The sequence below is a fragment of the Chlamydotis macqueenii genome, chromosome 3 (assembly GCF_036417535.1).
Source record: "Chlamydotis macqueenii isolate bChlMac1 chromosome 3, bChlMac1.mat, whole genome shotgun sequence".
NCBI lineage: Eukaryota > Metazoa > Chordata > Aves > Otidiformes > Otididae > Chlamydotis > Chlamydotis macqueenii.
In genome coordinates this window covers 16,711,097-16,736,412 of record NC_141558.1, presented here as the reverse complement: position 1 = coordinate 16,736,412, position 25,316 = coordinate 16,711,097, and the positions used below count along the sequence as shown (strand labels likewise).

The 25,316-nt window shown below is 39.1% G+C and overlaps 2 protein-coding genes across 4 annotated transcripts in view; one reads left to right on the top strand and one right to left on the bottom strand.

Moving 5' to 3' along the window:
* The window catches only part of ASAP2 (ArfGAP with SH3 domain, ankyrin repeat and PH domain 2), a 91,809-nt gene extending 75,462 nt beyond the window's left edge, over positions 1-16,347 (top strand). The window contains exons 22-28 of one of the 2 annotated variants that reach the window (XM_086743991.1): positions 1,521-1,776; positions 4,240-4,401; positions 5,000-5,168; positions 6,819-6,886; positions 8,523-8,635; positions 12,602-12,724; positions 13,693-16,347. In XM_086743991.1, the coding sequence (XP_086600117.1) occupies positions 1,521-1,776; positions 4,240-4,401; positions 5,000-5,168; positions 6,819-6,886; positions 8,523-8,635; positions 12,602-12,724; positions 13,693-13,767 (966 nt within the window). In that variant the 3' untranslated portion in view covers positions 13,768-16,347. The remainder of the gene's footprint in view (positions 1-1,520; positions 1,777-4,239; positions 4,402-4,999; positions 5,169-6,818; positions 6,887-8,522; positions 8,636-12,601; positions 12,725-13,692) is intronic. The other variant, XM_086743992.1, reaches the window with a different exon arrangement.
* A 287-nt stretch (positions 16,348-16,634) lies between these two features.
* ITGB1BP1 (integrin subunit beta 1 binding protein 1) lies at positions 16,635-25,309 on the bottom strand. Of its 2 annotated transcripts, none has more exons than XM_086743353.1 (7): positions 25,219-25,309; positions 23,495-23,595; positions 22,554-22,632; positions 21,694-21,830; positions 20,540-20,632; positions 17,749-17,898; positions 16,635-17,022 (listed from the first exon to the last, which is right to left on the bottom strand). In XM_086743353.1, exons 2-7 carry the CDS (start codon positions 23,564-23,566, stop codon positions 16,951-16,953), a joined length of 603 nt encoding a protein of 200 aa, XP_086599479.1. In that variant the 5' UTR covers positions 23,567-23,595; positions 25,219-25,309; the 3' UTR covers positions 16,635-16,950. The 2 variants fall into 2 exon arrangements, with proteins under 2 accessions (XP_086599479.1, XP_086599478.1); XM_086743352.1 differs by lacking the exon at positions 25,219-25,309 and adding an exon at positions 24,752-25,110.
* Positions 25,310-25,316: the final 7 nt, after the last annotated feature.

The following is a 25,316-nucleotide window of genomic DNA, read 5'->3' as shown; positions in this document are numbered from 1 at the left end:
TTCTGTGTATAGATTTCAAGCTGTTGGGCTTGCCTCCCTTCCTGGTAAAGCAACTGAATAGATTTTGTAGTCTTTGTCAGAAAAGGTCATGTCTGAAATTTAATTTCTTTTAGTACACAATTTTCCATATAAAAGAGAGTCTAGCCTCAAAGAAAACAAAGTCAATCCAGCTGGTTTTTGCTGCTGTTCCACACCCTGGCTGCCTGGTCCTGCCTCACCTTTTCCCTCCGTTCTGGCACACATTTGTCCCTGTATTGAGCTGTTTCAGTTTGGTAAACCAGTGAAAAGCTAAATCAACAAAACAAAAAATAATTCCCTGCTGGTTTAGAAAGCAGAAACAAGTGTGGGCTGAAACAAATGCCAGAACCAGGACAGTGGAGAGGTCAGGGAATGGAGAGTGTCAGTCAGTGAGGAGTGAGGCTGCTGAGCCAAAGTAAAGGTGGGGATTGATGCATCTGGCTGTCACGTACATCATTCTGATAAATCTTTGAACTGTGATGCTGTGCTATAGCATGTCTAAAAGCCCTACATGATCAATCCAGAATGCACACTGAATATATTCAGAGGAAAATCGATTGCTTATTTGTGATACTCTTGGTGTAAATCTGAGTTCTGCCTCAATGCTATTACTATAAATGGTTATTTTAATTTCATACGGACAGTACATCAGTGACATGTTTATCTAACACTCTTTCTAAGGCATATTTATGGTCTCTGAGCTGTGGATTATTACAACCTATTCCTGTGCTAGCCACATGAATTTTGAACTCCAGTTATTTTAATTATCATTTGATGACAATAATTACTATGCTTGCTGTTGAAACAGGAAAAATAATGTTAAGTGTGCATAGCAAGCAGATGACTTGCTGTAAATCTAAAAGACAACTAATTAAATCTCATTTGCTAATGTGCATGTGATGAGCAATGTTCTGTCCCAGCTGCCAATTGAAATAATCTCCTGAACTTGTCCAGCAGTATTAGTGAGCTAAAAAGAGTTAATGAGAAGTTTTGGCTCCCAGTTTGTTGTAGGCTGAGCTACAGGTAGAATACTTAAATGGAATTGTCTAGTTTTTGGGATCACGATCATCTATTTGAGATCTAATGCTGCTGAACTTCAGATGAGGCTTTATTTACTTTGGAAAATATTGCCTGGTATTTTGATGCAGGAAAACCTTATTTGATCTAGTCTGAATATCTGTATTGACTCTCTGTAGGAGTATAGTGTTATGTATATAAGCATACAGTGTTATCCTATAGGAGTATACTACAGGAGAAAATTATAATTGTTTTGAAATGCAATTCACATTTAATGTGGTTTTTTTTTTTTTTTTGTTAATGTGCAGAGTTACTTTGTCTCAAAAAGGGAGGAATGTACGTTTTAGATTCCATATTAAAAGTAACAAAAATGCATTTTAGAAGCTGTTTTTTTTCTTTCTAGAAACTATTAACTTTCTGTCAACTAATAAATAAAACTAGTACAACTAGTAGTATCAGCAAGTACTTTTGTTATTGTGTTTAAGCAACCCAGTCCCAATCGGAGAGAGGACAGGCCAGTCAGCTTCTATCAACTTGGATCAAACCAACTGCAGCCTAACGTAGCATCCTTGGCAAGAGATGCAGCAAACATAGCTAAGGATAAGCAAAGAGGATTTATGCCGAGTATATTACAGAATGAAACCTATGGAGCAATACTCAGTGGCAGTCCACCTCCCGTTCAGCCTGCAGTACCTGTTACAAGTAGTGCACCGCCTCTACCTCCAAGGAACATTGGCAAAGGTACTAACACCAGAAAATACCGTTGTATGTTAGAAGAATGGGGTCATAACATTGTTTTCATTATTACGTTTTTAGATTTTCTTTTACAGTTATTTTGCACAGAAAAATATTGGAATAGTTTATTGATGACTTCATTTTATGTAATTGAAGTGAATCTGCACAACCTATTCTGAGTTTGGTTTTCAGTATACCCGCAAGAAAGTACACAGTAGGGTCTGGGAAAACAATGCCCAGTTAACCTCAACAGAGTTAAACAGTTTATTAAAAGGAGGGCTGCAGTCAATTCAGTTCAGCAATTTTTTTTTTTTTGTTATATTCCATCTTGTCGTACTTCTTCTTGAAGATATCATTATCAGAGTTCAGTTTAAATGTACAATTTCAGTAACACTTGGCTGCTGTGGAAGATTGTTTAAGACCTGGGAGAATGGAGACCGTATGCAGAACATGAGATTTTAACATTGCAGAGTCTGCTCTTAATAAATGCATCCTTCAAGGTTGTTGAAATAAAAGTATAAGTGTCATGATGTGGAGAACTGGATGATTTTAGAGAACTGGTAGCTGACTGAAAATGTAACTGCCAATTACTGGTTATACCCTGATCAGCAGAACAGTGTAAAATATGCATGTGTCATCCTGGCTGGAAGGGTTGTGTGCTTCCAAAATCTACCATTAAATCTGATGCTGTGTACTTCATTCTTACCTTCATGTATAATCTGTTTGGATCATATTAAAGAAGTGTAGAAAAATCTGTATAGATCCTCTTTGTACACTACGTTTGGTGCATTTCATTGTTTTAATACCTTTATTGATCCAGCAGCTTTCATGGATGCTAAGTTTATGTCAAGTTCAATTCAAGAAAAATTACTGTGTAAACACATTATTTTCTATGGTGCTGTAGTTCAGACTCTGTAAGAAGAGATATGAGCAGGGGATGTTCCAGGCACACGTGAGTGGCTTCTGCCTTTGGGAACAGTGTGCAGACGTCAGGATGCAAGACTCCAGATACACCAGTGACTGTGTCTGAGATGGTAAATTGAACATCTGTGTAATATGAAAAGTCAGTTATTGGTCTCATAGGAATGGCTGCAACATCAAAGTTGGATTAAAAGGTGTTATTTTGGCAGCAGAAAAACTGAGAACAATAGTACAGCATGATACTGGGTTACTTGAAAAGGGTAGCATGAAACTAGGGGAAGTTTAGCAGCATATAAAACTTAACGAAGGTGGGATTCCTTTCTTCTAACATTTTTGCATGAAGTCTACGCTTAACATGTAGACATGTTTTTTACTTGATGGAAAGGAATATTTACCCCACCAAACAGGAAAATTCACCCAAGGAGCTTGCATAGTCTGTTAGATTCTATCTCTAAATTAGTGATACAATTGGATAGTTAAAAAGACTGTTTTACCCTTTGATATTATTTTAATCATGGCCAACCATACTGTTTTACCCACAGTTTGCCCTTGATGAAATGACACTTTTCAAAGAGCGTCATTTTAATTTCATTCCCAAACCCAGACTTTTTGGCACCAGTATAGCACAACTCACGCCAAGAAAGCATGCTGCTGCCTGGCTTAGATTATTACCTCATGTTCTTTAGTCTAGCAATGTATTAGCCTATTATTTTATATTCTTAGTTAAAAGCTGTAATAGTATCGTTGATCTTAGCTTCTTGTTGGTTGTTGATGTTGTTGATGTTATGGTGTATTATTACTCCTTTATCCTCTTGGCGCTTTCCTGAGCCTTTTATGCTTTCCCCTGCAACCTAATATTTATTCATACCTTACTCTATTTAATCTTTTCTTAATATGATGCTCATGTGCTAAATAGGGAGAAACGGTATGGTATGTACAACATATTGGCTTTATGAACAAAACCTATAGTGTGTTTTTATGAAATGGGGAGGCAGCTCTTCAGCCTAAGAATGGAGTCATTTAGGAGGCCCAAAGAAGTGGTACTTTGTAACTGTTTCATGACTAGTTATTATAGCTTCTTGTTTGGGTGAATTCAGAATTACAGTTTTATGTCAATGCCAAGTCGAACTGATGTTTCACTTTGAGTCAGCAATGTCTCCTAATGCTCATGCAAGAGGGAGGTCCTTTTCTTGCAGTACCTGAGAAGATTACAGCTATCAGTCAGGGATTAAAGAAGGTAGCAAGACTTGCCTTCTGTCTTCTTGTTGAGAAATTTCTGCTTTTTCAGGTATTGGCATATTTTAAAGTAATGACTGGAGACAAATTTTACTTAGGTAAAGTGTTAAGAAGACTTCGCCCAGAAACTTTTATGTAATTTTTTACACCAGACTCTGATTGCTGCTCTGGCATTGTAGCAGGGTGGCAGTGGTTCCTGTTGCTGAATGCAGGGGTCTAGCTGCACCATTTTTAAAAGCACGGGTGTGAATATTAACACTTTGTGCTTAGGGTGAGCAATAATAATAATACAGTATTTTCCTCTCTTTTTAGTTCAGCCTTCAGTTCTTGGCAGTGGTATTCAAACAATTTCTTCATCTAATGCAATGTGGAAGACAAATTCTTTAGGAGTGGAAAGTATAAGCAGGCAGAGGTCTTCATCAGATCCACCAGCTATTCATCCCCCTGTGCCGCCATTGCGTGTAACATCTACAAGTATGTTTCCACTTTCCCCTGTTTTCCCTTCTGCTGTATCTAATCATAGTTGGCTTATTTTTCCATTTCCACAACTCATACTTCCTCTTTTGGTGACTGTAGCTTTAGCCTTTCATTCCCATCCAGTAACTCTGTATGAACTATCTGCTCTGATGTTCCAGTGAGGACTGTATGGTGTAGTGTAGAGTCCACAGGAAATGCTATCTGTTACTAGAGCTAAAGAGCTCTTCACTTTTATATATTGTTTCAATGCTGTATTTCTCACTAGTTGTGAAGATGAGTGTTACATGTAGGCCTGGGGCTATGTCTCCACATTGTGCTTGATTCTTGCAGACTGTAGCATAATAAAAGATATTTTAATGCATTGCCAGTTGCTGTTGTGGTGGTTTCAAGAATTCAATAGACATTTTAATTGCTAAACCTAATGTGATGTTAGTTAGATGTTAATCGTAACAGGATTTTAAGAAAGGATGTTGCCCTGGAAAAATATCTCGGATATTGAGGATAAATCCTATAACAGGGAAAACTGTGGATGAGAACCCATGAAACAAAATGGTAAATAGAAATTTAATTCCATTTCACTGTCTTTCTTCTATAGATGTGCTTTCTCCAGCACCACCACCTCCAGTGGCAAAGACAGCCAGCATTATAGAAGCTTTGAACCAGCAATCTAAACAGCAACCAGCTCCTCCACAAACTAAGCCAACCCCACCACCACTGCCCCCACAACCTCCTAGTAGAATCTCTCAAAGAAAGCCTATTCCTGGGTAACTGATGTCATTTTAGTATTTAATGTACTTCATAATTATTAGTAACTTTTCCATTTTGTGGTATATAATATGCAAGTCATCTATAAAACATGCATGCTTTTGCCAACAATGTATTCTAGAGTATGGGAATGAACAGAATGTAGACACTAAGGGAGCAGATTACAAAGATTCCCCCAGTAAAAACAAGATAGCCTAGTAATTTAAGATTGTATGACTTGCAGAATATCCACAGAATGCTTAGCTGTGATGGAAATAAGAAGTCACAAAGAATAATCCATTTCTAATTCTCATTTAATAACAAAGAGATAATGAGATCTTATGTCTGATCATGCCATTTGTTCACATGCTTTGTGTAGTTTCAGTTCCATTCAGTATTTTCATTCATGGCAGGAGTAGAGAGACTTGGAACAGAAAATATCATTTTTAAATTTGCAGGAAACAAAGTTAGGAGGGACAAGTGTACTGGAAAACAGGATGATATCCAAAGCAGCCTTGAGAAACTGGAGTAGTAGTCAAGGGAGAAGAGGGGTGTCATTCAGTAAACAACACTTAGTGCTTAAGAACAGTCAACTCCATAAACAAAGCAAAAGTCCTTAAGAGAAGGATCTGCAAGGACATAGTGAATCATAAATAAAAGTAAGTCAGATGACTCATGCTATTGTGGAAGAGTCAAAGAGAAATAGTATTGTTTGATTATAACCTGCAAACTATGCGAATTAGCTCTTCCAAATGCCTCAGCTGGACTACTGTGTTCAGTTTGGGGTATTGCAGTAAAATAAAGATACAAAATAGTAAGGCAGAAACCAGGAGAGAGAAGTAAAGTAATGAGAAGTCTAGAAAGTAGGGCCTGTGAGAACAGTTTGGAAAATATAAGATTCTATTATATTATTTAAAAAAGAAGTTGTAGCACAGATACACGTCTTCAAATATATTCAAAATGTTGGATTATGCTATTCCTTTTTACATCTCATGATGGCTCAAAAAAGAAGACTTTTGTTTAAGTGTGGCAAGAATAATTTAGTTAGACACTCGGGAAACCTTTCCAAAAGTAAGCATAGGGAAATACCGTAGTAACTTATCTGGGAAGTTTTTGGATTCTCTGACACTGACACTTTGGCGAGTATAGCCTAATCGAACTTAGATAGTTATAAGATACAAGGACGTGTATGTGTATATGCAAGATAAATAATGTACGTGGTTCATCCTTTGTGAATGAAAGAGGTGAACAACCTTTGAGCTCTCTTTCTAGTCCTTTGATTGCATATACCATACTAAGTAAAAGGGAGAAGCAACTTGCTGAAGATTGCCCTAATGTACAGATTAATATGGATACATACTTTTAACAAAGAATTTTAAAACAGCAGTGAAAGGAACTTCAGAATTCAGGAGAAGAAAATCTACTCTACACACATGGCAGCAATTGAACTTATATTATTATTCTGCCTTACGTTTTTAAATTAAGTGCAACTTATGATTGGTGTCATCAAAAATACAGAAGCAAAGTATTATTTTTATAAGCAAAATAGCTGTCACTGGAATATACTGAAGACATGACAAGAATTTTCTAATTTGGAAAATACTCTGTATTGTTGCCGCTCAAGTTCTTGTTTGTTTCTTAAATAGATGAATTTCTAACTTTCTGCACAGGACTGAGAAGTCATCTGGCTTAACTAACAAAGGGCAGTCCAGAGGACTTGGGTCTCTACAACAAACTGGTAATTATGCTTTAGAGATTTATGTTATTGTAATTAAGCTGTCATTGTAACAGCCTAAGGGACAGTGTTTATTTGTTTGTTTTTAATTTACCTTATGCATTTAAATACAGTCAGTACCAGCATTCTTCTTGTTTCTCTTCTTGATGGTGTAGGCCCTAAAGCCTCAAGTTCTTCTGTATGAACAGAGTTATGGGGCAATTAATGTAAATAATGGGGCCATGTAATAAGAAACAGAATGACAGAATGGTTGAGGTTGAGAGGGCCCTCTGGAGGTTATCTGGCCCAACCTCCCTGCTCAAACAGGACTACCCAGAGCCTGTTGTCCAAGACCATGTCCAGATAGCTTTTGAATATCTCCAAGGATGGAGATTCCACACCCTCTCTGGGCAACCTGTGCCAGTGCTGGGTCACCCTCACAGTAACAAAGTGTTTCCTGATATTCAGACAGCACCTCCTGTGTTTTGGTTTGTGCCCATTGCCTCTGGTCCTGCTTTCCAGCTGAGTGGCCACCAGAAAATATTGACACACAGGCTTGTTTGTCCCCAAGTGAAGGACTTTGCACTTCCTTGCTCCAGATTTCTCTTGGTCTCTGGTACCTGGGATTCCTGAAGACCGGTCTTGCTAGTGAAGACTGAAGCAAAGAAGGCATTCAGTACCTCAGCCTTTTCCATGTGCTGTGTAACAAGATCCCCTGTCTTGTTGAGCAATGGGCCCACGTTTCCCTAATTTAAATTTTTTTACAGAAGCCCTTATAGTTGTCTATGATATCCTTGCCAGATTCAATTCCAGTTGGGCTTTAGCTTAACTAGTCTCACCTAAACTCCACTCAAACAAAGGATGCATTATGAAAACTTTAGTTAGTTTACACTCTTGTTTTCATGTGTCGTAAACAAGGTAACAGATGCACATTTTAGAATAGAAAAAAGTATTTCTAGTTTGAAAATTTAAAGTTCATATAGTACCACTTTTAATTAAATTCCAAATTGATGTTACTCTTTTCATTATAATGAACAGAGTTCATTATTTATTCTGCTTTCGTTGTGCAAAGTAACTACTACTTTGGGACATTACAGTAATGTCATCTCAATAAAATGTCCAAAGTAACATTTGTGTGGATTCTCTGGTGATTGTAGTGGAATTTTTCCTACCTAGTTTCCTCTTCCACTGTATATGTTATGTTTATTGGTTCTTACTGTGATTCTTTTTTATTTCCCCTTGACATACCCAGGAGTAATTTACTAATGACTGTCTGCCATCTGTGTCAGGAGTCTGTTATAAAGAATAGAGCATCTTGATAATGATGGCCTTTACTAAAAACACACAGTCTGCAGTGCATGAATGGGGAAATGGCATATTTCATTCTGCTGTCATCTGTTATATAGGCTTTTTTTCTCTTTTAAAATAGCTGCGGTATTAAAGGTCTTAGCTAATTGTCTTTGGGAAAAGAGGCCTTTTTTGGTAGGGACAAGGATAAATTCTGATCAGTTATTTAGAAAGAACCATTGAAAATTAAATACTTGTGGGATATCGAATTGTTGGTATCCTTTAAAGAATAACTAATTTGGTTTCAATTTGTATCATTACTCTTATATTTTTTTATAGCATGCCTAAAATGTACTTGTTTTACTTACCTTAGCAGCAGGAGAGTCATCCTCTGTATGTGAAATTCCAGTGACACAAACTAGTTCTACAACAAATACTTTGGCACAGATCCAGCCACCAGCACCAATGCCAAGGAAATCACAAATAGTAAGTAGACAATCTGAGTGTTTATTTTATTAAGTCTTTCACATTCTATCAAATACACTGTTGACATAATATGGTATCTTGTTCTGGAGAAAGTGTGAGAATCATGAAAAATACAAAGCCTGTATCCTGTGTTAAATATGTGCGTGACTTGTACTAAATATTTATGAAAACTTTGCTCTTCTTGAATTTCCCATATGGTAGTGTATGATTTTAAATTAAAAAAAAAAAGCCACCAACAAAAAAAACAAAGAGAAACCAAAGAAAAGCAGCATGGATTCTTGCTTGTACCCCTGTGTGACCAACACAATCCACAGAATGTATGGTTTTACTTATTGAAGGTAGGTAAGGTTCATAAGTTAGTCATTTGTAGGTGAGCTTGATGAGTGAGTCACTTGTAGATCTTCATTTTTAAACTTCAGTGAATTAAGTAATAAGGGAGCTTTTGTGCTTATTTTTATAATGGAAGTAGATATACTCATAGTTCACATGAGTAGATCAAATGGCTTCAGACAAGACTAGTAGGAGTCAAGCTCAAAACAAAAGAAATTGGTTCTTTGTGCAGCTGGCACTCTTTGCATCTCTTTGTCATGCATTCACTGAGTGGCAGGAGAGGAATCTCTTGGTAAGTACACAGAAACCACATCTGACTCAAGACATCCCCAACAAGAAGGTGGTTGAAGGGTGAAGAGAAAGCCTGGAAGTATTGTATTACACTTCTACTCCACCCTCCCCCAGCCGTACAGTGACTGTTAGAAGAGAGATACTGGATTTAGATGGACTCTTAATCCAATTGTGTGGCCTTTTGGTACTCTTACTCATTATTTATAATCTAGGACCATGAATAGTAACACACGTATTAGTGTCAATACCTGTATTCTTACACTAGTGTGGGTAAACGGGTGTGTTTCCAGATGTACGTTATGTGAAGTTCAGCTAGGTCTTTGGTCCTTGCTCCAATTTTATATTACTCTTGTGACAGACATAGAACATCCATTTGCTTGTTCATGACAGTATTTCTCTGCAGTAAGCCAGTCACAATATAGAGAGTCCATACTTTTTGAGATGCTGTATGTGACTAGATTTGGGCTGTTCCATGCTTTGCATTCTGTATAGGAGTGTGGTTCAGTAGGTAAATAATAAACTGAGAGGTAGGAAATGTGCTGTTCCTGGCTATGTGCTTGTCTTATTCACGGTCTGTAACGAAAAGACCTGCATTCTCCAGCCCTCTGTCTCTCTCCCTTCATCTGTTTTTCCTTAACCATGTCTACCAAAATAGTTACTCTCAAGGACAGACTTAAGCGTGTTTGCGTGCACAGCCTTGTACATTTGTCTTGAGCTCTTAGGAGACCTGTTAGCTGTTTCTCATCTGATAATGCTGAAAAGCCACAGAGACATCTGCAGTTCATCTTGCATTAGTTGGGAGTGTTTTCTTACCTGCCCCACTCTTGTTCAAGCAACTTACTGTCTTTCTTGCATCAAAATTACTTTCGTGTTTCACTCCACAATAAAATTAAATTGTCTAAATAGCATAAAGTGGAGTAGCTATCCCTTTTGCTTACATGCACTGAAAATATGGCAACTGAGAGAGCTGCCGTATTTTTACTTTGTGAGGCTATTGGATCCTGGTCAGAGTTTCTCTTGTGTGTTTTGGGATTTAGGTGTGAGCACTGGCTACATCCTTTCAGCACATCTATTGGTTCTGAAACAGGTCCTTACCCAGCTTTCTGTATAAATTAAAGCTGTAGTAGTTTCTCTATCTTATTCTCTCCTTTTTTTTTTTTTTTTTTTGTTTTATAGGACAAATTGCTTTAGTTATGAGTGAATGGGCAGTCCTGACTAGTTTCTAGGAAGAGTCAGTGTCTCTGCTGTTTAATATTAATTGCACGTAGTATGAAGAACTTGAGTCTCCAGATGTCTCTAGGGCTTCAGTAGGGTGAATTTTGTGAGACAGAAAAATCAGCTGGATGATTTTCTCCTGTCATAGGACAGAGAAGTAAGGGAAACCTGGCTTAGGGAGTGTGTGCTAGGTAATGTGCTTTAGCTCGATCAGTCTAGCTAAAGCATCTTAGCTGAGATTTAGTCAAGGGCCCCTCAGCTAAAGAGCTTTAGCTAGATCAGTCTAGCTAAAGTACTTTGACTAAATAGCTCAATTTAGCCTTATACTCCAGCGTTTTTGCTAAGTCTTTACCCTGCCAGAGAATCCAGAGCCCAGTCCAGATTTAGGAAATGATTGCAGAAAGTGCTCCTTGAGTAAAGGACAAAGAGGTCTAGTTGTACATGCATACATGCAGATGTAGCCAATGGCTTCTCCTGTACGGTGCATTTGCCCAGCAGCCTATTTTCCAGATGGAAATTCCTGATGCATCTTTTTTTTTTTCTTTTTTTTCAGGGTGTATTTTAGATTTTTGAAACCATAGTGTAGAGACATGAGAAACTTTCCTGAAAGATTTTAATCTTCTGGGAATGGGATCTATTTTAATTTCTTTGCCATATAATGAACAATAAATACCTGTAATTACTGGGCTTCGAAGTTAGTAATTGTGTCACTGTTGTACTGATATGAAGCTTTTCCCTCTTGACCTGAAAGGTGGCTGTGGTTGAAAGTATAACTTGGCTGAGATGGAACATCTGGCAAAATTGCGACGATGTAGTGCAAGGCTGCCAGTTCTTGGGGGTGTGCCCCACAGATAGAGCCTAAGGGTATGCCTGGTCTGGGCAGGCCAGGTTTTGGGGTTTTTTTTAAGACTAAAATGCAAATGATTGCTTACAGAGGAGGGTGATGATGATGCTCCCTCCCTCCTTCCCCATCCACATCCCCCTTTTCTGCATGGTGCTCAGCTCTAACAAAATGGCACATTAAGAGGCTGTTGGGCAGTACTGTCCACAGCACAGCATTTTGCTTGTGGACAGAAGCAGACTTGTGGATGGAGCCTCTTCTCACCTCACAAGCTTCCTGCTCCATGGCTGACCTAACTAGAGACTGGGACCAGTCCCTGCGGGACTCCAGGGTGGTGATGAGACCATCTTTTCCTTATCCCGTCTGGAGCCTCTGGCCCAAACACCCACTGCATTAATGGACATTTCTTGACCTGAACAGCACTTGTAGCTCCGCTCTGGCATCTTATCATAGAAAGGAGCGATTTTTGATGGTATGGCTGGGCAAACTGGGGAAAAAGGTGGACTCATGGTAGAAAGCTTCTGCTCTGCCTCCAGGTGCTGTGCCTCTCCACTCCTTGCATGGAAACACTATGTAGGTAGCATTATTGTTGGTCTGCAACAGAGAATGAGGAGGCTGAAAACAAATGCAGCAGCAGGTCAGGTTGCACTGTGAGAGGTGTGAGATTAGGGTAGTGGATACTGTGATACCAGAGCAAAACAATTTCAGCATCACTTCAAACAGAACACAACTAGGATTGGAGTCCCACTGCAATATTGGAATATTGCAACTCCTTACTAAACTCTCCTATTGGAAGAGTTGACAAACCACTCCTGTGACTTGTGGTCCTCAAGGCCCTACAGAGAGGCAGAGGACATTTCGGAGGCTTTGCACACTGCTGAAATGGGTTTAGCAAATTAAGAAGCGGCATATAGGCAGGTGGCTCAGGCCTCTTTCTGATAATGCTGCTGCTGTTACACGTGCTGTGTAGCACCTGATCATCCCATCTTCTGAATGAAATCCTACTCACTGCAATGATGTAGAGCTCTGAAGACAGGTTTGGATGAGCCAAAATGGAAGATTGCTAAGGGAAACCTGGCCTGTGTTGGTGGTACAGTAGTTCCAAAAGGCTTTGGATGCTGCCAAATTCAGCCTGAAGCATGAGCACCCCGCATAAAAGATGTAGCTGAACTCTAACCTATGAAAAATAACGGTTGGAAGCGGTTGTGAAGCTTTCTTTAGGTCAACTCCAAGTCTATTCTGTATCTTCCACACTGTATTATTTACATTTACTTATTTTTATATTTCAGTCAAAAACTAAGCCCAAGAGAGTAAAAGCAATTTACAACTGTGTAGCAGACAACCCAGATGAGCTAACTTTTTCGGAGGGAGATATTATTGTAGTTGATGGTGAAGAAGATCAGGAGTGGTGGGTGAGTATTTTGCATTTTCTGTCTGTACACTTTGAAAGAAAAAAATGAGATCAAGAGGTTGACGCTGACCTCAGAAGATACGCCCGCTGAGTTCTCAAATAACAAGGAAAGTTTAATCTCATGGAAACCTGATTCCAGAATTTTTTTTGTTAAAAAAAAATCAAACTTCATACAAGTTTTTAGCTTTTCTCATTCAGAAATTAAAAAAAAAAACAAGAATCCTGATTAGTAGGGTTCACAGTACACAGGGGTCCATGCTCTGTGATTCAGGAAGTTCTTGCGGGGTGTCAGCAATTTAAGAATGTGCTACTATTTCAGATGCTGTGTGGTGGGCCTCAGAAGACAGCTTTGTATTGTCCTAATTCTTCAGGTGACTGAGGCTCAGAAATAGTCTATTTGAGCTGGGAAACAATCTCAACTATTTACATTCCAGAGTCTTATCAGCTAAAGCAAAGTCTTGGGAGATTGTTATGCATGAACACACCTGCCTTAGTGTTAGCTAGTGAAGAATAGAACTTTAAATTGCGTCTAAATTGACAATAATGCTGTATAAACACAAATAGGTTCATGTAAAACCCAAAACTGTTGAAGCTTGATCCATCCTTTTACCTTTCAGTGATTGTTAAGAGGGGGACACAGGAGCAACTTAACAGAGGCAGACTATGGGCTGCCAGGCGTTACAGAATGCACTGCAATGATGCAGCAGTGGCACTGCATTAAGAGGTGTTGCTTTCAAAGAACTGGATAAAAAAATTTGAATTTGGGGAAAAAAAAAAAGTCTATAGCTGAAAAATAAATGCACCCTGTAAGACTATATTTTCCCAGTCATGAAAGAAAAACACCACTACTGCAGAAAAGATGTAGGGAGAGGCTTGCCATACTGCAGGCAGGAAGGTCACTGGTACTCATTGTGGTGATGCTGAAATGCCTTTTTGAGATTAACTTGAAAAATATCTGGACTCTTTCAGATTGGTCATATTGATGGAGATCCCAGTCGGAAAGGAGCTTTCCCTGTATCATTTGTGCACTTTATTGTTGACTAAATTGCTACTGATAAGTGGAGACATTTCTCATTTCCAGCGGTCACAGAAATAAGTTTTACTCTATTTCATTTCATCTACCTATCTGCAGACACCTTGCCAGAGCACTGCCCAAGTCCTAGGTACTGTAGCTTACTTTTTTATTGCCATCGTTCTGATTTTGGGACTTCAAAAACTTTTTTCTATGTGAAAATTTCTCATGAGCAGTTTACACTTTAAAAAAATCAATTCTTCCTGTATTTTTCAAGGTGAACTGAAAAGCTTTAACAATCAAAATCCATGTAAGTGTGTGAACATCACAACATTATGAATGGTCTTTTCAATCAATTCATTGTTATTTTATTTGCCCTTTTGTAACATGATAATACAGTGTTGCTTCCCCAGTCAGAGAAATTGTGTGCATCTGTAATAGGGCAGTGAATTTATCCAATTCTCAATACCTTTTGAAGTGTTGGAACCAAAACATGCAAGCTGCTGTGTAGTTCTAAATCGGACTCATTCAGCATTTTGCCGTACTGGCTGTCGTCCAGGATGCCAGCTATTACAGAAGAAATTATTTGAATCGAGTGTCTTTGGCCAGGTAGAAGTGGAAAAGTATTTCAGTTTACAACAGGAGAAACTTTCTTTTAGAATGGATGTAGATATTTGCTTAAAGTTATCTGAAATCTGTGTTAGTTGTTGAACTTTCTAGTTCTAATTTTGTGAGCTTGAGACTGTTTCATTTTTCTATGCTGCATGTGTGTGGAACCTGTTTTTTGAATGTTCTTTATGTACGTTACATCCATTTCGGTCATTTAATGTGACTACTGCTGGTTAACTAAACTATGGCAATATTAACGAGTTACTACATTAACTCAAGGATATGAAAACTGCACTTCCTGAAATGTACTTAACTATGATGATGGATTGCAGAGCATTTCTTACACTTGTCTCGTTATAGTGTTTAGACTTTCTTTTTAAATTCTTGAATTTTCTAACATCATCCAGCAATGTGTTCACAGAGAGAACATATTTGGTGGAACGCTTAGCTAATTATCCTTGGTCAATAAGGTATCCCACACCTCACAAGTACACTATGTTGTGTTCTGTTTATAAAATTTGTGTGCCACTACCTTGCAAACAACGATAGTTTGCTGACTCACTCTGTATTTATATAATATACCCCACATGTGGTAGCTACACTGTTGTTAAATTTGTTTTACTAATTTGTGAACAAAGGCTAGGCCATGGATAGTTCCATAGTTCCCAGTTGGTTGATGGAATACAAAACACCAATACAAATCTGACATCGTTTTGATGTTTGTATATTGTGAAATTGTACCAGGTTTTGCTTATGCTACAGGAAACAACTGATGGCATAGGATAAGAAAAAAATCAATGTCTACGTCACATTGGCTTTGATCACGTTTTGTGAATATTGTATCTCTAGATTTATCAAGAGAACTCTGAATTTCTGACAAGTGGTGTTTAAATTGGCCATTTCATATTGAACGGAATGGAAAATAGGCCACCACCATATATGTTTATTTGGAGAAAACCACATTGCGTTAGCGCTGGAAGAGCAACACTGATTTTACCTTGTATCGCCTTTCCTGAATGGTACAGCTGGTTGATAGCCTCTCCCACGCGTGGGTACAGCCAAGTACATGCGTAACTTTCATTTCCTAGATGCTGTTGCTGCAGTATAAATGGGGAACAAACTGGAATGTTTCAAGATATTTTTGTTGCAAGTTGAAGCAAATTAGTCCGTGTTTTCAGAGTCCCCAGTGAAACGATAGAGTAATAGTTTAGCACTACAGTTTTATTCACTTACTGATACGTTCAGTTTGCAACACTATTTTGTATGTTTCTATCCCTGATAGAGCCTAGAGAGTAAATGGGCATATTATTTTGCACAGATCTCCTAATGTACAGTATTTTTAACACAGAATCTTATAGTTTATGTAACAACTCGTAAAGTTAAACAATGATGCAAATTTTCCTTGAGTTCTGCTAGAAGAGGAATACACTTTAAAATGTCACAACCTTGTTCACTGGTCACTTAGAAACCAGGAAACTTGTAGAATACAACTTAACAGCACTAACAGTGCAGACAGGTGAAATCTTGAGGACCAATAAAGAGCAGCTAAGAAAAAATTATCCCTAGATTTTCCATGTTTCTCAAAGTTTTCTCCTCTGGCAGAGGAAAAAGAAATTCTAGAGCCTGTAGATATCTATTTATAATATAAAATTAAGAAATTTAAGTCCAAAATTTTGGCATATTTCCTACAACTTTTCAGATCTGATTAAAATAGATATTCAAAAAACCTGTTAATAGGCAGACTATTAGGTTGCTGTGTTAACTGTTTAAAAAGGAGCAAGTGACACTTAAAATGCAGCTTAGAATGCTATGAGATGTATAATATTCAATTCCGTTGTTTTTATTTTGTTTAGTTGCAGAGCAACTGTATATATTGTATAACCTAAAATCAACTCTTATTTTCAATGTCCTGGATGCAGTGATTTATAATTAGAGCATGATTAATAAATTTTACTCTTGTTAACCAGTCAAATGTCTGGAAAAATAAACTACTTTTAAAATCACTTTGGCTACTTCTTTTCTCTTACTCTGCATTGCTTAGGCAGTATTTTTATTTTCAATGTGTAAAATGAGAAATACAAATAAGTAGCACCTGAGGGAAAAAAAAGGTACATCTTGTGGATTTTTAGTTGAACATAGAAACTGTGTAGACAGCACACTTAAGATTAAATTAGAGGTGTAAAGCACTAAATTACCACCTGTTATCACTTTGCGTCTGTTGTTTTGTTCTAATACCTAGATTAAGCAGAACTGAAGTCTATATTAACAAATTGTTTTTCAGACTAAGAGGTAGAAGCAAATGTCAGTTTTTATTTTACATTTCTACAATATTGACATTAATATACAAAACATGAATTAGAAAAAAAAAGTCATGTTAAATATAAAATTTTGTATTGTCCTAGAAACTGAAGATGGAGTAATTTCTTCAAGTCACGTTGGGGGAATGACAAAGTACCGTGTGCAAGGTTGCATGGCTCTTCGTTGCACAGCAAGTCTTTTCTAGGTTTGTGTGTAGCTACAGCCAGACTGTGGTATCACAAAGGAGCCCCATTTCCTCCCTACACAAAGGCCTCTTGTATGACACTGTCATGTGCTGCTGAAGAAAATCAGGACTTCTCCGACATTAAAACTGAATCAAAGGCTGTAGATAACACTTTGCAAATAGCTTGTGCTTGTTCCTAAAAAAAAAAAACCCAAATGTGCACATTAACATTTTCTGAAGAACTTAAAAAGGTCTCAAAACTCTTTTAAAGCAGAATGTGAACTTTATCATCCTTTTGGCAGAGACATGCAAAATGGAGTAGCACAAGTGAGGCTTAATTTCATTTCTGTGGTCTGCAATGACATGTGGGAAGCTGTTTTAAATGAGCTCTTTCAAAAGAAGTCAGTTGTTAGCTTTCATCATAGCATGACAGTAGCATTCGGAGTCTGTCCATGTGTTCCCCCAGTGCTGCTAAGGGTGTATGTCATTGTAGTATCTTGACAATGAATTCTCCTACTCTTAAAAGGAGATCACTTCCCTTGCTCATAAATGATGCATGCTCTATTAGCAGAATTGTTGCTCAGTCCCTCCCTGATCTGTCCAATCTTAAGAGGTTTGTTTTTTGCATCAAACAGTGGATTGTCCTTCACAACTACGACAGCACTCTTTAGATTGCAAAGAGCTTTCTCAGGCCAATTTTTATTGGCAATTTTAGGGAACGTAGGTATTTTTCCTCAAAGCTGCTCAAATGCAGTCAGCAGGGCTTTTCTCCCCTCCTCAGCCAGGGCACATTTATACTCTTTTAAACTGAGCAATCCCCCTTCTGCCAAAGAGCCTTTCCAAAGGGCCTTGGGTTTTAGAATCTCCCTTTACAGTCAAAATACTGATACCTAAATTAAATACTGTAAACATGAACTCTTACCAAACTATTGCACTGATATACCCAGAGGCTGCATTCTTCAGAGGCTGCATCTGTTGTCTTCAAAGCCAGTAAACTTTTTCCTGCTCCCAGACCATCATCATAGCAGACCATCCGTACAATTAAATAGAGAGCATGCCTATGTAACACATCCTGAAACCAGGTGGCAAATAAAAGTTACTCTGGAACAGTGCAACAGCTATTTCCCTTTTCCACCTGTTTTGATTCTCTCTCTTACAAAAGAATACTTCAGATTTATTTACAAGGGAAAAGTATTCCTGGTAAAATTACAATTTTTTAAATAGAAAATTCAGTCAAGATTAAAAAAAAAAAAAAAGTGGAGGTTTAACACAATTTTAGCTTTAATTTTTGTTTCTATTTTAGAATTGCATTTATATGTGGTCTATTTTCCTGGCCATACTACGAAAGCACGTATCATTCATTTCCCACCTATCCTCCCTCGCCCTCTCTGAGCAGGACAGGAAGTACACTCTGTACCTCTGCCACGGAGGTAACTTAAAACAACTAACTTTTTACTTTGCCAGTATTTTTCCAGACAATTGCTTGTCTTGGTTCCAATAAGAGTACACATGAGAAACTGTTCCCAGAAGAGGGTATGGACAAGGTTAGCTGCTTTGGGGTGGAGGGGAACTAGCCATGCGGATACAGCCAGGTCTTGTCCCTACCGGTAGCTGAAGGGTCTAAGGAAACATCCACTTCGATACAGAAGCTGTAAAAATAGACAGTGAGCTCGATGCCTGCTATGAAACACTCCATGGAGAGCCCTCTACCAGAGCTCCTAAGATCTCTTTGCTGAACAACACCTCCATCCCTTGCCCATTCACTTCACAATCGCTCGCAATTATTCGTTCCATCACCAACTATCACACCATGCTGCAGGCAGCTGGAGCTGATGTGGAACTCGCTGGATCAGCCCTCCAGCCTCTCTATGAAAGATGCCAAGATTTGCCTACAAATTACTTGGAACTTGCTTGGAACTTGCTACAGTGCTAATGTGCATGTGGATTATCACTAAAAGAGGGAGGACAGAATTCTTTAAAGTACACAGTCCCCTGTAAATTAATTTCCTCCTCTCCTTCCAGTATTTGGCTGAGGGGATGCTGCAGTTGAGAGGGAAATGAGATGGCAGATGGACAAACTGTGCCACACACATATGTACATAAATATAATGTACAAACACATGGAAACTGAATGTGAAGAAGGCCAGAGCCTCAGTGTGACTTCCATAAATACTTCATCTTTGGTTTCTAGTGGTCGCATCCACAAACAATGGAAACGTATCCATGAATTACATAGCTGTACAAACTTCAGTCACTAACTAAATAATTTCTCAAATGTTGGTTGAAATCCATGAGGAAAAATTTTGTATCCTTCCGTCAGTTCTCATTTGGCATCTGAAGTAAACAGCTGCCTATTCACCTGCAAAGGCATCTACAAATCACAGAACTCTCACCTTTCCCTCAAAGTCCTAAGAGACTGAATTCTTCGTATGAATGCAGAGAAAACCCTTCCACCTTGGAACTCTATGAAAGAGTTAGGTGGACTAACACACTAAAGGACAAATTAAATGTCAACGGTGACACAGATGCAAAAAGCCAGAATTTGGGAAACAGAATGCAATGCAGGCTAGCTTAATCACAGAAGGCTTTATCAGCTTGTGCATGATTTCAGCTTGAAGCCAGAAGAATGACGGATAAAAGTCTTAAAATTACCTATTTGATCTTTATCAAAGTATAAAGGAGTGTAAATAATGGTGTAACGTATGTTCTTAATGAGAATTAAGAATTTAGGAGGACAGCAAAAACAGAACTCTAAAGAATTCAAAGTCTGAGTAACAACTACTACACTTTTTCCCAGGCATTAGAAACAAGTGCTTTATTTTCTGAAGGGACCAAAAGAAACTTTCTGGCTCTCTTCAGAGTATTCAGCTATTGAGCAACACTATTCACCATCCTCATACTTGAGGCTTTTACGAACAGGCATTGCTGGGTTGTTGATGGGTCATGACTTCATAAGGCCAAGTATTTATGGTATCTGGGGCTCTGAGAGCAAACAGAAGGAAACCACATGGCTGCAATACAAAGCTACACAAAGGCAACTGCAGGGCCCTGGGGAAGAGACCGGATTTTTATTTTTAGCGAAAAAGCTACTTGAAGTGCGCTAAAGGAAAATAAACTACATGTAGGAAATGATGTAAAAAAAAAAAAAAAAATAGGCTTAATCAATGAAGTGGAATAATGAGGCTGTAATGCTGGAGCGAACTCCCGCTCTTGGATTAGGAGTGCAAGACTGGAACTTTAAAGAGAAAGACAACTCAGGTATTCTTGGGGAAAAAAAACAAAAACAAACCATCCTTTGTTTTTTCCTCTCCACAATAACATCAACAGAGATTGCATTACCACCTCAGGCTGAAGAACCTATGGTCTTGGCCACCACAGTCATGCTACTTTTCCAGGTGAGAGGATGGCAGGACAGCTACAGAGAAAAGAAGACATTTCCAAAGAGCATAAAGGCTTGCTTGCCTTTTGTCTGGTGCTCTGTCTCAAAAGGAATGGATTCTTGTCATAAGTCTAACCAATCCAACCAGGAAAATACAGAGCCCTGAGAAGATACAACATTAAGCAGTGCTGCTGTGAGAGCTTTTCTGTTTCTTTGTTTTAGTTTTCCTTAAAGCCAGAAGTGACATTTTGATCACAGAGATCATCTGTCAGAGAGATAAATGAAAGCAGTTTTCCAGTCTCACCAAAAAGACAGTGTATTGTGAGTCACTTACATACTGATCAGACGTTGAAACTTTAATGCCGTATTTGGAAACTCCCATAATAAACTCCTCTTCACCTGGAACAAAAGGTAACTTTCCATCTTGCTTTAGAGGGAAACAAACAAAAGCCTTTAGTGTAGACAGAACAACATGAACAATGAAGATACATAATAGAAAATGTGCTTTATGTGTACTTCAGTCCACTGGATCAGCAGCATCACTAACCTTGCTCGTACCTTGCTGTGTGGAGTCTGCCTGCCACTTTTGCACTCATCCAATCCCTTAACTTTATGTCAAATACATTTAGGGGAGGTTTAGACTGGCCATTAGGAAATATTCTTGCCAAGGGGTGGTGAAACACTGGAACAACACCACAGAGAGGTGGTCGATGCCCCAAGCCTGTCAGTGTTTAAGAGGCATTTGGACAACGCCCTTAACAACATCCTTTAAATTTTGTCCAGCCCTGAAGTGGTCAGGCAGTTGGTCTAGATGATCATTTTATGTCCCTTCCAACTGAAATATTCTATTCTAAATATTACATTATTCCACAAAGGAATTTATCCTATCAATTTCTCAAGGGGGAGTTTGGCCCCTGAAATGTCAAGTTGCTGCAAGATAAACAGACATTCTGTGCTTTTAAAGCTACAGACCATCAGCTACCTAATGAGAACATGCAGTTACAGCTTTGAGTGCAAAAGTAAGTACGAGTAACCACAGTTCGGCAATATATTACTCAGGTTCTTTGGTCACAGGTTTGTAAGTGATTGTAAGCATAAACCTGACATTTTCCTCTACGGGAAAATTTCTACACTACTGAGAAAATCTGTTGGAGATATTCTTTCCCAGACACTAACCCTGTTGAAAACAGCACAACTTTCAGTCAGGATACTTGTTCAGTAATGACTCATGAAAAGGGCCTTCGCTCTGAGCCTGCTTCTTCAGAACAGCTTTTTGGGTGCATCTTTTCAGGTTAATCAATACAATAGAATTGAGCGTGACAGCCTTTTGAGATTCACAGCTTAATGTTTTTTTAAAGTAAGCTACTTTGTTCTTGTAGGTCTAAAATTTACAAAGAAAAGTGTCAGATCACGTGATAATATGAAAGAAATACACCTAAGCTTAGTACGTTGTGATGTTGTTGGTATTGTCTTTTGTAACCCACTTACCTGTGCAACATCTATGTAATTTATCAAGTCCAACGGTCCTTCAAGATTTTTGCTCTCATTATACTTCAGTTTTTCAATGGCACCAACGTACTTAACTCTGAATTCTGCACACGTATCAGAATTACTATTGCTTTGTCCTGCAACAGAGTAAAACAAAGCAATTCTGAAGAGTACAAGAACAGTAATGCTACTCTAATTGGTGTTACTAGGACTAACTTATTAACTTCCACAATTTTTGCAGACTTCCATCAAACACTTAACCTTACGGCAGTATATTAACTCCTCTCTTTAATGAACTGTCCTTGGTTGATTCAGAACAGCCTTTGGTAAAGGCAATGGTTTCATATGAATCCATGATACAGTATTGTTTATATTAATTCAAACATGGAGTTCAAAACCTTAATAAAAAAAACACAGAAAAGCTGGTTCTGCTTTTCTATATATTTTTTTTTAATTAACTGTTTGGTCCAACAGTGATGTGCTGTGATCTGGTGAGCAAGAACAAGTAAAATCAAGTCTTATTTCTGTTCTTTTAGTGCAAATGTAAACTTATAAAAGCAGGAAACATAGCTTCCAAAAAGTTACACCAGATTTATGCTGTGTAACAGGCTGGTAACACAACTAAGTTGTATTAATTTAATCAGACACTTTACTTTGAAAACAGTGACTTGATCCTAGATGAATCATTAATAATAATTTAGAAGCCTAGAGCTATGCATGCGTTATTCAACAGGCTAACAGATTGACTCACAATTACTAAAAATACAGATTCTAACCTTTTCCGTTTTCTGCTGTTTTACAGGAATACATATAAAGTTAATCCTGCTCCATACGTACCTGCTCAAACCCCGATTACATACCTGAACTTTTTGTGGAGTCTGTATCTAGACTAGCCACAGTACTAGACCTGGAAAGTCCTCCAAGACTGGAATCTACAGACTAAGAAAAAAATTAGTATCATCAGAAAGTTACTGAGAACATATTAACAATTCATTTTCAGATGCCCTGCCTCAACTGTTTTTTAAAAATTAACTAGCGTTCATATTCTAATTACTGAAGCAGCACTGCAAAATGGGGAGAAAAAAACACCACCACCTATTTCTTTCCTGAAGTTATCATACTGCCTCAATGTAGATTAGAATGATATAAATTCAGCAGGAATCCTTGAGAAGTCTACAAATACTTTGAAAGAAGGAGGAAATAAAAGAAAAAGAGAAAATGAACCTTAAAGTTATGTCCAGACTTTTCTGGTACTGCATCTTAACTTGAAGAAATTGACAACTACATGCTTGTCACCAATGCTTGAAATAACATAGCAGTGCAAGGGAGTGAAACGGCACCTTGGAAAATCCAGAATATTCAACTGATCATTCCAAAACCTATCAGACAAAATGGACACATTATTCAAAATGAATAATACTTTTTAGAGATACTGAGTAACCAACTAGTACTGAAGAATAAACTCATTCTTGGCAGTTAGCACCAGGCACCTTCTTAAAGACAATAACTACCATTACAGAACAAACGTACTACCCTACTGTGCGCTGCCAGGAACTCTTGTGTTTGTGGGCTTCACTGTGGAAGCACTTGAGCATTCATCTCAGAATACAAGGGCTTTATAATGGATAGAGTTTTTTAACTCTCATAACACAATCTGAGGAACAGTAGAAAGTTCTCCTTGAGGAACATGCCATTTTATGGAAATCACATCCTACCATCAGTGCAAGTAAACCACTGAACTGTCAACTTGTAACAAACGAAAGCGCTTCCATAAACAGAGTATATACCAAATTCGGCTTACCTTGCTTTTAGTACTGATTTCACTGCTTTGTGAACTGCTGCTGCTGTGTCTTTTTTTTCCTTTTCTAAACATTTTTTCATAATTGGATCAAGGAAGATCTCCTAGGTGGAAAAAATAAAAATGAAAGTTGTCATATCATCAAGGGAAGGAGTTCCTGCAAACACGAGAGTGACTGTGGACAAAACCTGGAAACTTGTAAAGGACTCTGAGAACAGAAGTAGGAATGTTCCTCTGGTGCTCTTCATGTGTGACTCGGGAAAGCCCCTCAGGCTCTCTGCTAGAACTTACTTATTCTTCTGATTAATCAAAAAATCCTGCTACCTAGTTTACAGACTGTTGCAAAGGTCAGTTTCTAATGCATATGAAGACACAGATTTAGAAACAAGAAAAAAATTAAAATTTATACTCCCACTTAAAAGCTTTAAATTGTAACTACAATCTTAAGTGCCCTACAAATTGCACACAATGCAATCCCTGCTCCAAAGACTATGCTCCCATTAAAAATAAAAAAAAAAACAAACAACCCTATTTCAGAAGAACTCCTGATTGTAATACTTCCAGGAGCAGCCATCACTACTTAGCATGTTCCTGAAAATGAAAGCAAGAGGCAGTTACATTACTGCCTCAGAACTGAGTTACTGAGAGTTCTGAGAGTACTCCAGAAGCATTTTTCCTGAATCTGCCCTACTACTTCAACTGCTTCACTTAACATTTGGCTGGCCAGTGTCAAGAAGCAGAATGCTGGACCCCAGTCAGGGAGTGCTGAAAACCTATCTCCCAGGTTCAGAGAAGAATATTTTAATTAGAGCTTCAGAAATTTTGAGCTGGTAGAAGAAAGAGGACAAAGGAGGAAGACAGCCTACTGAAGACAGCTCACACTGCAGAAAATAATGGAAGATGCACAAGGAGGAACTTAGATCTGTGATGCAGTGCTGGATCACAGTCCCTAAACTGCTGCTGTGTTTGTCATTAAGCAAACACTTGGTCCTTGACAAACCAAAAGCCACCCTCAGTGACAAGAGGCACAGCAAGGCGTTGTGGTACCCAACACACCCACGGCCCTGGGGGCTCCTTCCAGCCACCAGCACGGACCTAGCAGCCCCTCCTTCCGAGCAGCAGCTCCTAGAACACAGCCAAGTTCGCTGATCTGCCTGCAGTCTCCGAGGAAGGCACAGCCTAATATGCACTACTTCACAAGGGTTTTTAAATACATCAGATTATTAAGGAGTTCCTAGCAGCTCCTTGCTTAGCACACACATTTTCTGCGGTTCATCTTTTCCACTACGGATGCAGGCGGCGCCGAGTCCCGCCCGAGACTCCGGGTTCTGAGGTTCTTCAAGGCGAAGCCAGGCAGGGTAGCACCGCACCCTGCGTTCCGCTTTTCTCCTTCCTGTTCCTACCTCTACCCGCAAACGATAACCTGACAGGGAACAAAACGATAAACCCGCTTCCTGCAACAAGGCGAGAGGCGGAATCCCCGGTGGCTGCCGCCGGGGGAAGGCGGGAGCGCGGCCCCGTCACCGCAGGCAGCACCGAGCGACGGCTTGGCTCTCCCGGGCCAGGGCCCAGCGCCCCTCTGCAGCTCCCCCTCGCCTCCCGGGGACGCTTCGCGTCAACCCCCTCTTCCAGCGCCGCGGCCGGGACCGCAATGGCCTCGGCACCCGAGTGAGAACCTCACCCCACAGCACCCAGACCCCGCTCCCCGCCGCCGACCGAGCCCTCACCTCCGCCCGCCGCCCAGCCCGCACAGTTCCACTTCCGGGTCGCTCCGCCCGGCAAGCGCATGCGCACAGGAAGCGGAAGGCCGGCGCGGGGACGGGTG

What these genes read in the sequence shown, in the direction of transcription:
- ITGB1BP1 (XM_086743353.1), bottom strand. Translation starts at nt 23,566, where the DNA reads ATGTTTAGAAAAGGAAAAAAAAGACACAGCAGCAGCAGTTCACAAAGC. An exon ending in AGACTCCACAAAAAGTTCAG is followed by an intron (nt 21,831 to 22,553) that starts GTATGTAATCGG and finishes ACTCTGTTGCAG; the next exon opens with GACAAAGCAATAGTAATTCT. An exon ending in TATATCAGTGCAATAGTTTG is followed by an intron (nt 17,023 to 17,748) that starts GTAAGAGTTCAT and finishes TTTTTTTTTTAG; the next exon opens with GAACAAGCACAAGCTATTTG.